At 33.4% G+C, this 14,138-nt stretch overlaps 1 protein-coding gene across 3 annotated transcripts in view; it reads right to left on the bottom strand.

The window, feature by feature from the left end:
* The window catches only part of CSMD3 (CUB and Sushi multiple domains 3), a gene marked incomplete at both ends in the record, with an annotated part of 576,542 nt that overhangs the window by 287,592 nt on the left and 274,812 nt on the right, over positions 1–14,138 (bottom strand). For all 3 annotated transcript variants that reach the window (XM_084217912.1, XM_084217913.1, XM_084217914.1), the window contains 2 exons: positions 1,346–1,458; positions 7,462–7,565. In XM_084217912.1, the coding sequence (XP_084074038.1) occupies positions 1,346–1,458; positions 7,462–7,565 (217 nt within the window). The remainder of the gene's footprint in view (positions 1–1,345; positions 1,459–7,461; positions 7,566–14,138) is intronic.

Genomic DNA, 14,138 nt, shown 5'->3' with positions numbered 1-14,138 from the left:
TTATTCTTGCAGAACTATAGCTTCTAAGAATAAATGTAACTCATGAATAAAAGAAGACATAGCATATAAGAATAGACAATAGTCCTCTGCCTTCTGCAAACTAAAACTGTTGCAAGTAAAACTAATTTTATCAGGAAAGAATCATGTAAATAAAAGAATTGACAACTTGAGTTTTGCAAGTTAGAGTTCAGATCTAAAACTCATCCTTTTCCACTCAAATAGAGATCTAATTCTGCTGTATTAGAAAATTATTAAACTTGTTTGTACAAGGCATTCTCTTGCCTCTTTCAATAGCCTGAATGTGGAAATCCTAGGTCTTAATAATGACCATGCAGCAAAATACTAAGATCTTCTTATCTTAGTCTACTAGATATTAATATCTAGAGTGCACAAGTGCACTTGTACCACCACTGTGGAGCTTTACTTTACACTACAGCAAAGTTATGGACCAAAAAAAAAACCAACCCAGCAAGTCACACTGTGCAGGTTTATTCACAATAAGCTCATTCACTCCATCTGCCGATTCTCAGCAGCATCAGCTCGATTTCTAATACATACAGTCACTGGTTTAACTTCTGTCTCTCCTCTCTCATTTACTGATGAATAATCATAATTTCTATTATCTGGTCTTGGTGCTAGACAGCAACCATGCAATTAATAAAGTCATTGTAAGAAAGACGTACATCTATGTCAAAAGTAATATAAAACAAACCCAACTAATTCTTTAATACTATAGAAATGCATGTGTACGTATATATATGTCTGTACTTTAGCTTTTTTTTCATTTTACTGTTCATGCTCTATAAAAAACTGTATGCCCTTCCAGAAGTATCAAATAGCAACAGATTGTTTATATAGTGCACTATGTACTTTAAGACCATAAAGAATAACATTATGAGGTTGTTCTTGGTCCTGGCTCAAAACTTAGCAGTAATTCAAGATGTTCACTTGCAGTGGTTTTTTTGTGTTATGATAGGCATTAATTTTCAAAAGAATATAGGAAGTATTAATTTTTTTTTACTCATTCATCTTTAAATAACCACAGAATTATTTCATTTTAATAGTTGCCAATATTAAAAAAGAGAAAATAAGAGTAAAGTTATATTTCAAAACTCAATCTCTGTAACAACACATAAAACAAAATGTGTGCAGTTTCATGTAACGCAACACCTTTAAGAGAATTTTTCTTTTTTTTTTTTACAATTCAGCTTATATTTTTCTTCTTTTTAAAACTGACAGAATAGGAAATAGAGTGCATCCACTCACTAATATGAAAGAAAAACATTCCATAATATTGGCCTAATTTTTGGTACGCCATTACATTTGCTTCAAATGATGTCATTACCTTTGTAGTTAACCTTGAAACCAATTGAGCCCACACTTTCATCCGTTTGAAGGTGCAACCACATCTGATTGCTCATGCTCACAATTAAGTCTGGCACAAAGCTCCCGGTTAACCTATAGATAGAAGAAAATTTCTGTAAAGCCATTAAGCATTAAGTAAGGAGATTCTGTTTCTTTTTGTAAGAAATCCACATAACTGCCAAGCATTTTTTTAATATTTACTTTTGAATTAATTGCATTCAGCTTGCACTAAATTAGTTATTTACTAGTTGGCCCACCAAGACAGCTCTCACATTTCCAGTAACTGGAAATTTGATAGTAGTCTATTAACACATGCAACTACTACTTATCTTGTATTGAAATATTTCATCTCACTTTCAGTTGCTGCTCTGGAAAGAAATACAACTTCCCTAATCCTTAATCTCATTTGACAATCCAGTGTCCATTACTCAGGTACATGAAGGGATACCAACGATATTAGAAACCCATAATGAGGCATTAGAATGATTCTTTGATTTTTCTAGTATGCAACTACCCCCTTTGAAATACATGCCTTCCATATTTAGAAGAAAGCTGTTATTTTTAAGTATCAACATTATTATGAAGGCTCGTGTGTTCCCTGCACTCTCTTACCTCCTCTCATCACCTCTTCTACAACAAAGGAAAAACAGCTTAAAAAGAATCAGCTGTTGTCTATTTCTACATTAAGAAAACTAACAAATGTCACAACTTAAAACCTTCTACTGTTACAGGGTACTGATTAATAGAAAGACGTAAACTTGATTTTCTTTCTTTTCTTTTTTTTTAAATTTTATATTGTTTGCAAAAAATTTCAAATCAGCACAATTCTAAATAATGTTGATTCTATTTGCCAAATAAACAGTGTGATAGCAATAAGGAAATGTTGTGAAAGCTGCAGTTTTATGTTATATTGCATTTTCTTCCCAAAATTTTGTCTCAAATTTGGTTATAGTCTATTATCTGAAATGAAATGCTGGAAAGTTTCCATAAATTTTTCATTCTTGTAAAGTGGATCACAAGCACAGTACTGTAGAGCAGTGAAAATTGTTCATTTTTTGAAGTTCTAACCATTCTTTAAAGCTATCTGAAACTTAAAATGAACTATTTTAAATGCATTTTATAGTTAATTTTAGTTCTTCCCTCTGGTCTTTTTTAGCTTCCTTCTGTATTAAATAGTCTGCTGTGGGAAAAAAACCCACGTCTGTTTCCCACATCTGTGTTCGCAGATGGAGCTACTAGAAAGGCTCTTGCCAGAACTGAACAAGTAAATGCCTGGCCAAAATAACGTATTAACTGCTCATTCCTGCACTAAGGGAAAGTGTCTTCAGTGAGTTCAGTCTTTGCCAAATTAGTAGATTAACAGGATGTTTCTGAGAAACCACAGTGATGTAATGGCTAACAGAGTTTTGTAATTGCCACTGGTGACTGACAGTATGCATTTTGAATATTAAGGACATTGAGAATATTAATCTCTCTGTTGCGTCAGACAGAATAATTTCTCTAAAAAAACTCCATCAAAATGTTCAGCATTCCCATTTTCTGAAGTTATTTATAAATACTTTCTTTTTTCATTCATAGTTTTTACAAGAAATACTTTCCAATTAAATAGTACAGGAGGAAAAACAAAATTTGAAAATACATTTATGAAAAAAAAAAAAATCAAGAGAACACAAAAATCAATTGATCTATTGATCTATCTTTTAAGTCCTTTTTTAAGTCCCTGTAAAATATTTAGGAGTGGGACACAGAGCAATAAGATCCAGAAAAACCATTATTATATGAAGGAAGATATGTAAGAAAATAATGAAAGTCTGCAGTGGAGAATTATTCTTTCTGTCCTTCTGAGAATTTATGTAGGTTCCTCTACCCTGGATTCAGTACCTAGATTCCTCTCCTGGAAGTACACATTTCCTTTTAAGAGCTGAATAGTGAACACTGAGAGCAGTAGAAGTGGAAGTATGTGATTATGATGTCTCCCTTTTTATTAAACAGCTTAACAGTTACAACACTCAGCAGGGTGTTTTGCACTTCTTCCTCTACAACTCCAGAACTACTCCTCCCACATCCTAGTGACATATATTCTGCCCCTGAGTGAGTACACTGAAGCCTGGGTTTGAGAACATTCAGAAGATTGTGACACTCTCCATTGGGTGAAGACAACTTGTAATATGATATTAGGTACATGCACAGCCAACACAGCAAGCATACTAAAAGATTGAATTTTACGATTTGTATGCTGGATTTTCAAAAAGCATGTTACAGGAAACAGTGCCTAGAAGGATATTGCATTAAAAGTCACCAGCAGCAACTGTCAGACCAAGCTGCTGAAAGCAAACTTCCAAACATCCTGAAAAAGTGCTGTGACTGATGTACAGAGTCACCATTTATTTTCCTTCTTCCCCTCTATCCCTTGGTAATAACGCTTAACAGTGCTCCACCTTGCATTTTAGTTTCATAGAAAAGCATTAAGAATGCCTTCATATCAGTCATCTTTCAAACAGACTAAAAAATTATAGCAATCAGGTTTAAGTTCACTTGGGTGCCAGGCTCACCAGGCTGGAGCAGACTGTCATGTTGCTGGGTGCATGGATGTACAGACTCAGACTCACAGGCACCCAGGGAAACTTAATGGCAAGTACTGAAAAGGCTTTGGAGTTTAGCTCCTTCTGTGATTTACATCAGCAGAATAGGAATAATCAGGACTGCAATTATCTATTTAGGAAGCGCCTAATTCTATTGAAATGCCACTTAACTTCCGTTTTTGCTTCTCAACCTTCCTATCAAGCAGTGCCCAGTAAAACTAGCAGATTAAACACTTGGATAAGTTTCTTGATTAAACCTGATAAATTGGAAGATAAATGTTTTCACATTATTAACACATAAACGAGACACATTTAAACCAATGTTCTTTAGCAACTTTCCAGGGGAAAGATAATTATTTTAAAATTTAAAACCCAAAAATTAAATGATACAACAGCTGATTTATTTGCTACGCATCGTATCTCAGACAAAGTCTGCATGGCTCACAGGAGAAAAGATTTACATGGTTTTTACAGTACTTAATTATCTTCCATCTTCTGTGTAAATTTTTTATGCATTTTAACCCTAATAACTTCACCATTGATACTTCTGATCACAAAACAATGATTCTGTGGATAAACAAAAAAAATACTTGTGGCTTATTGAATAACGTTCCTTAATATTAAACCCCCATAAATTAATGGAGTATTTTTTTTTATTTTCCAGGATCTTCATAGTAATAATTATTTAAAATTATTTACCTAGTAAGTTACAGTTATTGTATGTTAACACTCTACAATTCTAATTAACTTTTGTAATTTAAAAAAATACTCAGGATTCTTTATATTTGTGGCTATTTTAATGGTGCAATTTCATCATTTCTCCCCAACCTAAGGGACATCATCCAAAATGCTTTTATGAAATCCTAACATCTTCAATGAAATACAATCTGGGCAGACCATTCTACCATGTTACTCAAAATTTAAAATAATGCACTTTGCCTTAATGCATTACCGTAATTTAGTAACAATACTTTAGCTAAACTTCAATAAGAACTTATAAATTGGCACTTAATAAAGGTTCCTTCCAGAATAGAGACTATTCCATATAGTTTAGGAATTTAAGAATAGCTGAAACTGAATTCTAGCATTATCAGCGATATATTTTTAATGATTAGTACTGCTTAAAAAGTAGAGATTACACTTCTACACCTCTCAAATTTATTAGTGGTAGCAATTAACTCACTCATCTGCAATCCATTAAGAGACTGCACTATCCTAAAGAAATTGCACCATAAATACCTGGCCAAATTCTGGTCTTTTAATGAATAGTCCTGTAATCAGATACTTTGGTTGGAAAAGACCTGTCAGATCCCCAAGTTCAATGGTTAAACCAACACTGCCGAGTCCACCGCTAAACCATGTCCTTAAACATCACATCTACACCTCCAAACACCTCCAGGGATTCTGATTCCAACACCTCCTTGGGCAGTCTCATCCGGTACTTGACATTGAAACAATGTCCAGTATTGACATTAGTCAGAAAAAAAAAAAATAAAAGCTGAAGAGAGTGTTTCCTCAATAAGTGAGAGGGAAGAACTGGTGACAACAGATATGGAGAAGGATGAGGTACTTCAGAGAGTTCTTTGCCCCAGTTTTTATTGGCTGTCAGGTTTCTCATTTTTCTCAAGTCCTTCATCCTCTACATGGGATCTGGGGGAGAGAGGTCACTCACACTGTAAGCACAGAGAAGGTTCAAGACCACTTGATGAAACTGAAAAGTCAAAATTCTCTGGGGCCAGATGACTTGCATCCCAGGATCATAAGGAAACTAGCTGATGCTGTAGCCAGATCACTCTCCATCATTGGAAAAGTCATGGCAGTCATGTGGTTACAGGAAGGAGGAAAACATCACTCCTGAGACAACGGAAGATCCAGGGAACTACAGACCCGTCAGCTTCAGCTTTGTGCTTACCCTCCAGCAGATGGACACTCCTGTCCAACTTGGTGTCATCTGCAAACTGAGAGTGCACTCAAACCCCTTGTCCAGAGCATTAATAAAAATATTAAACAAAATAGAACAAAACCGAAAGGATAGAATGATTACAAAACCTATTAAAAATAGAAGGCCAGATAATCTATCCTTTGGAGGATAAATCTAAAGGGGAATTCATTAGAAAAGTCTGTAAATCTTAAAAAAATTGTATGTTCTGTTCAAAGTTTTGCAATTACTAATACGAATGAGGTAAAATTAGGACAGAAAGAGAGTCAAAGCTTGGGCTTAGGGTACTCAAATGAAACTAATTCTTCATCTCATTCTTATGCTGAATAATGGAAAACTAAAATAAGTAAAATTTTGTAATACATTTCCAATAAATATACTGCAGGGAATGTCATGCTAAAGAATCCTAATTTTGTTATTCTTTCGTTTTATGATTAAATTTATTTTGTACTAAACTTATATCACATTCTTATCTGTGTTTCAATTATTAACTCATTCAAACTAATTATACAATCAGGTATTTGCTGAAAGGTCAGTTTATTTAAAATTACCAGCTAAATATTATTTGCCCTTTAAAAAATATTTCTAAATAGCAGATAATCCCTTACAGGCAAATTATGGCTTTTAAGCACCAGATCACTTTTTTTTAAATAAAATTGACTCAGATTTGAAAAAGTAAGTGCAATGTACTTTAAGAGACATTAATTTCTCCTACATGACTGATTTATTCAGACTAGAACTAGAGTAATATAAAACAATTCATTATAAGGCCAAATTACACCGTTCTGCGTATTTTCCAGTCACTGTGGAACAAACAGAATCACTGACTTATAACACTGTCTTGAAAATTTTACAAACTAATACAATTCTGGATTTGTCTTGAGACAATTGTTAGTATTATTGCTACAAGCTAAGTATTTGAGAAATATGGATTTTAAGTTAATCAGTGATTGTTAAGAATATTATATATCTATATATCTGGGCTCACACATTCTAGAAAAAATGTCCATGAATGATAAAAATCTATTCAATACTCAGTGCTGGTTTGCAAAATGTGGTTTAGGTAACACCCCATGCAGTCTTTCTCTGTAGTAATTTTTTTCACTATGTTATCTTGCTCTTCTGAGTTATCTATAATAGTCACTAAGCAAATCAAGGTCAAGATACTATAGTACATTTTTTGTCATGCTAACCTTGCTAGAGGACTGTAAAATTTGCACACAAGTTGTCCATAGATCTATTTTCAATTATGTTCTTCTACACTTTTAATTTGAGAGCACCTAAAAGGGAACACAATACTTCCTGAAGTGTACATATCTAAATGTAATTGTCCACACCGTGCCTTTCAAACTTCTGATCTGAGTTCATCTTTTTCTTCTGTGATGTCTAGGTCATCTCTTTCTGACTTCACAACAGTAAACATACAGCAATATATTTAAACTGCCACCTTCAATAATTTTAGATGCTCAATTAGTCTTTGTTCAGATGTATCTGATTTGAATAACTATTTATTCTCATCAAAACACATTAATAAGATTCTTCAATGTACCCAAACTGTAAATGCAAAAGACTTACACTTGAAGTACAGTTTTAGGATCACCCACTTCTCCTCCATCACCAATTGTCAGTGTGTCATAGCCAATCTCCAGATCAAATTCTTCAAAATTTATCTGAATAACCTACAAATTAAAATAAGTAAGAATATTTTAGAAATAAATAAAGGTACTTGAGAGATGAGTCTGCAAATTAAGCTTTTCAGCAGTGTAAATAAAAGCGATCTTCCAATTAATAACTACATGCAAGTTTAGCATATTTCATAATAAATTAGTGTAATTAACCCCTAGGTTTTGAATCATGAAATGTGAATTATAATAACCCTTTAGGTATCATCACTCTGCTGACCTCAAAGCACCATGATTTCACTTATTTATGTAGTCGTTACATGTTTATTACAGTTGTGGTAATCACATTACATTTTGATTAAGTATATACTCAAAGGGCAAAATAACTAATTGCCTTATGTGCAGTACCACTGTCTTCAAATACCAACTAATTGTACATCATTGAGTACATGCAGTGAAGGTGAAGAATATAATTTACTCCTGACATGTACAATCTGGCTCAAGTAGGATAAAGAGGCATGAAAGGTAGAAGCAATTCTCTTAACTCATGAAACTGAGCAAAATACAACTATCAGAATCATGGCCATTTTTAATATCCTGTAAATTAAATTGCTCTATGCAAATTTCTGCTGAAGGATAAAAATTTCCACACAATTTTAAGAAAATAATGAGGGAAGGGAAGGGAAGGGAAGGGAAGGGAAGGGAAGGGAAGGGAAGGGAAGGGAAGGGAAGGGAAGGGAAGGGAAGGGAAGGGAAGGGAAGGGAAGGGAAGGGAAGGGAAGGGAAGGGAAGGGAAGGGAAGGGAAGGGAAGGGAAGGGAAGGGAAGGGAAGGGAAGGGAAGGGAAGGGAAGGGAAGGGAAGGGAAGGGAAGGGAAGGGAAGGGAAGGGAAGGGAAGGGAAGGGAAGGGAAGGGAAGGGAAGGGAAGGGAAGGGAAGGGAAGGGAAGGGAAGGGAAGGGAAGGGAAGGGAAGGGAAGGGAAGGGAAGGGAAGGGAAGGGAAGGGAAGGGAAGGGAAGGGAAGGGAAGGGAAGGAAGAGAAGAGAAGAGAAGAGAAGAGAAGAGAAGAGAAGAGAAGAGAAGAGAAGAGAAGAGAAGAGAAGAGAAGAGAAGAGAAGAGAAGAGAAGAGAAGAGAAGAGAAGAGAAGAGAAGAGAAGAGAAGAGAAGAGAAGAGAAGAGAAGAGAAGAGAAGAGAAGAGAAAAGAAAAGAAAAGAAAAGAAAAGAAAAGAAAAGAAAAGAAAAGAAAAGAAAAGAAAAGAAAAGAAAAGAAAAGAAAAGAAAAGAAAAGAGAAAAGAAAAGAAAAGAGAAAAGAAAGAGAAAATAAGCACATTGTTTCCACCCATGTATTAATCATGGCAACTCTGCCTTTAGTTCCTCAAAATTTCATATGGATAAAAGTGACAGAATACTTATATGTAGGAATTTTAATACTGTAATAAATCATCTTTTATTGCAGTTATAATTGAGAACTGAGAGCATTTGTGTTTAAAGATGTGGATGCCATTCTGATGGATTATTATAATGTCCTTGAAAGCTTCTGTTCCTTTGTTACACTGGGTTCTGGTAATTGAAGGAGGACGTGTTTCTATGAGCAAAAGCCACTACAGGCAAGCTGGAAAACTGACGTATGTTCCAAGGACTGCAATTGGTTCCAAAGGAAGAAGAAACACTTTCCTTTGCAGGTGTAAGTGGTGATATAAGTACACTGAAGCACAGCCAACCTGGCACATTCACATATATAAATGCTTGTGTGTGAATGTATATGTGTGTACATGTATGTGTGCCATACCCCAGGGACTGCAGTCAAGTACAGAGTTAAGAGGGCGCAGTTGGAAAGGACGTGGAAAATTGCATAGGCAAGCAGCTGATTTGCTCTAATTGAGTAAAGAGGAGAAAATCACACATAAATCTTCTTAATCTTCTTAGTTTAAAAAAATATTCTGGATATTTTGTGCTGCTCTAGCCAAAAAATTTGTAACACTAGACATAAGAATTTAAACTGAAATCCATAACTACATTTAAGGCTGACACATATTTCAGTCAGTACTTAGAAAACAACAAACCAAAAACAAAAACCCCCAAACCAACCAAACAAAAAAACCATTATTTTTGGTCCACTTTTAAATTCTGTGCAACTAGATGTGCAGTTATTTCAGAACAGAAGACTCCACAACAAAACATGGGCAAATAATGTTAGCATTGAATTCAACTTGAAAGTATATTTCTCTTATGAACAGTAAAATACATTTTGAAATAATATTGCAGCAAAACCATCAATACTACATGCATAATAAGAAGAAAAGGAAGATAGTATAAAAATTGTATAACTAATTCATGATCAGAAATCTTAATCCTGTTTTCCATTAAACACATTAAGAAATCTAATTTCATTATCAGATTTTTTTTTTGTAAATGCAATGGTAATATTTTTTAAAAATTAGTATCCTTCTAGATATTTTATGTTTGTTGAGTACCACCAAATTGAAACAAGGCATCTGTTCCTTTGTAATGGAAGTACTTGTCTTCATAAATTGGGTCAGAAAGCTAAAACAGATTTTCTTTAGCACAATCTACATTTTCCCTTTTGATGTGTATTTCATTAGAGGAGAAGATAGAGTTTAAGGAAAATATAAGTTTCAAGATATGGGTTTTTTTATTTAAGAATGATAAAAACATGTTTTCTTTATTTCACTGCAGCAAGGTAAGATTTCTGTCATTCTTTTTTAACAATGCCCACAAATAAAAAAGTAAGAAAACTATGAAAAATATCTGTCTCATTAAGGAATATTGTGGAAAATGAAAAAATAATCAAAGCAATTTTTTTTTGTTCAAGGCTTCAGCTTCAACCTTTGCACTAGGCTTCAGCTTCAATCTTTCCACTTGTCTGCAGTGAATATCCAAATTATTGATGACTCAGTTCTAATCTGGCTGCTCTGATATAATCTCTCACTTTTCTACAATCTGAAATTATTTTCTATGATAAAGAGAGCTTTTGTTATTTTTAATCAGAAAAGGTATACATTTAAAAAGTCTAGAAGTTTTTTTCTCCATTATTATTTTTCAGAGAAGGATGTTTAATTACAAAATTTTTGTCTCACTCTCTTTGTAACTCACCTAAAACTGTGATAATGGAATAGGTAGGACATTGAAAACTGTTGTTCTATAAAGCCACATAATAGCTTAGTCTACATTTGTCTTGTATCATATTCTGTGAAGCAGTCACATTTTTAAGACTATAACAAGCAATGATGTCATTAATGACTTGAAAAATGTTAGAACATATTAAAAAAATATTTTGTAGGAACTAACTATAAGTAATTTGAAATATTAACATTTGATAATCTTATTCTTGTGAGTCTATTACCCAGATTTCTTCTTAAAAGTTTCTGTTTCAACCGAAAATTAGAAAATTATTCATCTTTGTGGAAAATTGACACTAGTAAATTAAAATCAGAAACAGCAGTCACCAAATAGAACTATATTTTATGTACAATAGAAAGTAAAATTCTATTCCTTGAGACAGTAAATTGTTTTGTTCACCATGCATACCTCTGCTGGAAGAGGGTTAAAACCAGTTGAATTCTATAGTATCAATGAAGGATTTCATAATTCCAGGTCATTAAAAGGTAAATGAGTAGTATGTAACAGTCAATACACAACCAAATTCAAACTTAGGTTTAACATACCCTCACATGATTTACAGCACAAACTTTGGAATTGGTAAAGTAAACTTGCCATTTATTTAACAAATGTGCTTGTCAGCTCTTATTGAAGATATTTAGTTTTAAGTGAATTTGCACAAATTGAGCAAAAGTAATGCATAGAAACAGCAGAGTTGTCAATATCCAGCAGGAAACTAATTTACTACACATGCACGTACAAGCCTTTACATGTTCCTATGTCACTCGTGCGCCGAGGTCGGGGCAGGAACAGGCAAGAGGCAGGATTGTGGCAAAGACAAAGACTTTATTTAAAAGAACCCCATGGTTTTTATAGAGTGGTACGATAGATTCTGTTCTATTGGCTAACTAACAGAAATATCTTTCTCACACACTGTCCTTGAGAGGAACAGAAAAACAAAGTAGAAAAGCAGCACCTGCAAATTGTTTATAGTCAACAGGTTATCACATCTTTCTAGCTCCCTAAAATTTCTCTCAAGCTGCTGTGAGAAACACTTGTCGTTTCTCTCTCTCTGTCCCATGGCATCCACACTCCTACTGTAAAGATAAACCCTGGATACTTCTTGGAAATTCATCCTTTGACATGCAAAGTACACACTCAATGTACAATGCAAAATGTAGTTCAAATCCTTCTAAATACGCCAACAAGAAAATAACTAGTCTTAAGACTATGTTTTCAGAGTCCTTGTTTTACAATGTCAACTTTAGTTAGATCACACTCAAAGTCAGTGGGACTTGCAGTGCTCATAATATTGACTATTCCCTTTAGAAAACTGAACCAGTCTTTTGATTATATCAGCATTTAAAGTTGATTGTGATGGAAACTTTCAAAACAAAAACTGAAATTTGGGTAAGATGAGTAAATAACTTAAAACTTTTTAAAAAACTTTCCAAAAAGTCTGCTTTTACCAGTTATCTAACAGCGTCTTTGTTTATTTTTCTGAAAAATCTATAAATGGCAAACCAAAGTTGGGTACGATCTTTGAACCAATCTATTATTAGAGTAAAACTTTAGAGTTATTTTACTTTTTATTCTATTGTTCATAAGAATAAACACTTCAGGGAAAACTGTGATGATTTATTGCTTTATTCTACATATTTTTAAATCAGACTAGCATTACTAAAGTGTGCTATTGATCTGGTTAGTAGATGCATAGCAATCAGAAGCACAGGGACAAGTATTTTTCTTGATCTATACTTTTCAGCAAAGTCTATTTTTCCAGTTTCCAACAGCAAGACTAAAGCATTAATATAAATGAAATAAGATCCATGGGTTTTATTGATGTATACAAACATTGATCATACTATAATATATTTATGCATTTATTGCATTTATCCACTGCCCCACAGTCTCTTTCAAAGCTGAATAGAAAAATTGAGGGACCACAAAATATTTTCAAATAACAAGGTATAACATCAGGGAATAATATTATGAACAAAAATATTAATGATATGTCTGAGCTGTAAGATTCTCGGTAATAGGATTATATTACCAAAAGTTGGTTCTGGAAGGCAGAAGAAAAAAATTTCAAAGATTCCATCTCTGAGAGTTTGCCAACAGTCTTGAGCTATCACTTCACACATAATGAGTCAACTAATGATATCAGATATGTATCTGTATGGCTTCAGAACAGAGAAGAATGTCTTAAAATTAGGCAATATATTAATTAATATATTTTCTTTTTTTAGAAAGAAATACTCATGATTCTCTAAAAGTTTTTTGCCTTTATAATAGTATTTGTGATAAATTCAGCAGGTATCAGACTGCTTCAATTGTTCTGATATAGGCTAATAATATCATGAAATTTCTTCCAGAGGATAGGATATTTTTAAATACAACCCTATATGCAACTATGAGGAAAAGGAATTTTGCATTTTCTCTTCCTCCATATGCACACTTTATAAAAAACATGTACCTGTTTTTGTTGTTTTTTTTTTTTAATTCAAAATAAAATATGCTGACCTGTAAACTATTACCTAAAAAAAATTTAAAAAAAAAAAATTAAAAAGTAGCTAAACTAAAGGAAAAAGTCTCTCTACATCCTGGGCTGCTCTTGCTATTTATAAACCCAGAAGCCATGAACAAGTTTGAATGCCTGATTTAAACTGAAGTTATAAACCTAGACAGAAATTGTAATAAGAGGCAATAAAACTAATAATTATTATCCAGTCTCTACAGGGAAAAAGTAAAGTTCTATTTGAAAAATAATTTTCTGAAAATTGTAATTATGTACATTGGTCTCCAATTATTTTGTATGAAATTTTTTAAAAGAATCATTGGGAGCAGAGATCTAATTTCTAACAAATTTCTGTAGTTGTACCTTCTTTCTGTGCCTTGGAATAAATCCTTTAGAACCCACTCCCTGGGCAAAACACCAGCTCAGAAGTAAAATGTGAAAAGGTTTTATTGAATAGTTAATGGCTACTTTGAGAACTTCCTACAGTTTTTCAGAGAGAGCATGATCAGAAGGATGTGTTCCAGACAACAGATTTTCCAGACAGTTGTTCAGTATGTGTATCCAGTTCCTGATGAAATTACCTCCCTGAAGATTTTTCAAGGAAGGTAGTGTTCCAGGTGAAGTACTCAACTTTTAAAAATTCAAACCATCCAAAGCAGAATGGTGTAACAGAGGCAAGTATATGTTCCTCAGAACTGCTTCTGAAGGGGAAGAGTACAGACACAAAGTTGCATGTGCTTGTGCTTCTGGTATCCTGAGTCTTCCAATACAAACGTAACTCTAAAAATATTTTTAGATGTATAATAACATTTTCCCTCCATAAAATGGGACATTCTACCAGTAAAATAATGATGAAATTTCTGCAGATGTAACAAATCTTTTCTCCTTACAAGTGTAGTTAAATACTAAGCTAAGACTAAGCTTAAATGAGCTATATATTAGATAATATTAAAGAATAAATATTAATTAAAACATCCTTCCAAGAATGCAA

This window comes from Fringilla coelebs, assembly GCF_963513975.1.
Source record: "Fringilla coelebs genome assembly, chromosome: 1".
Lineage (NCBI taxonomy): Eukaryota > Metazoa > Chordata > Aves > Passeriformes > Fringillidae > Fringilla > Fringilla coelebs.
Note: the sequence above shows the minus strand (reverse complement) of the source record. Positions and strands in the feature narration are given on the sequence as shown.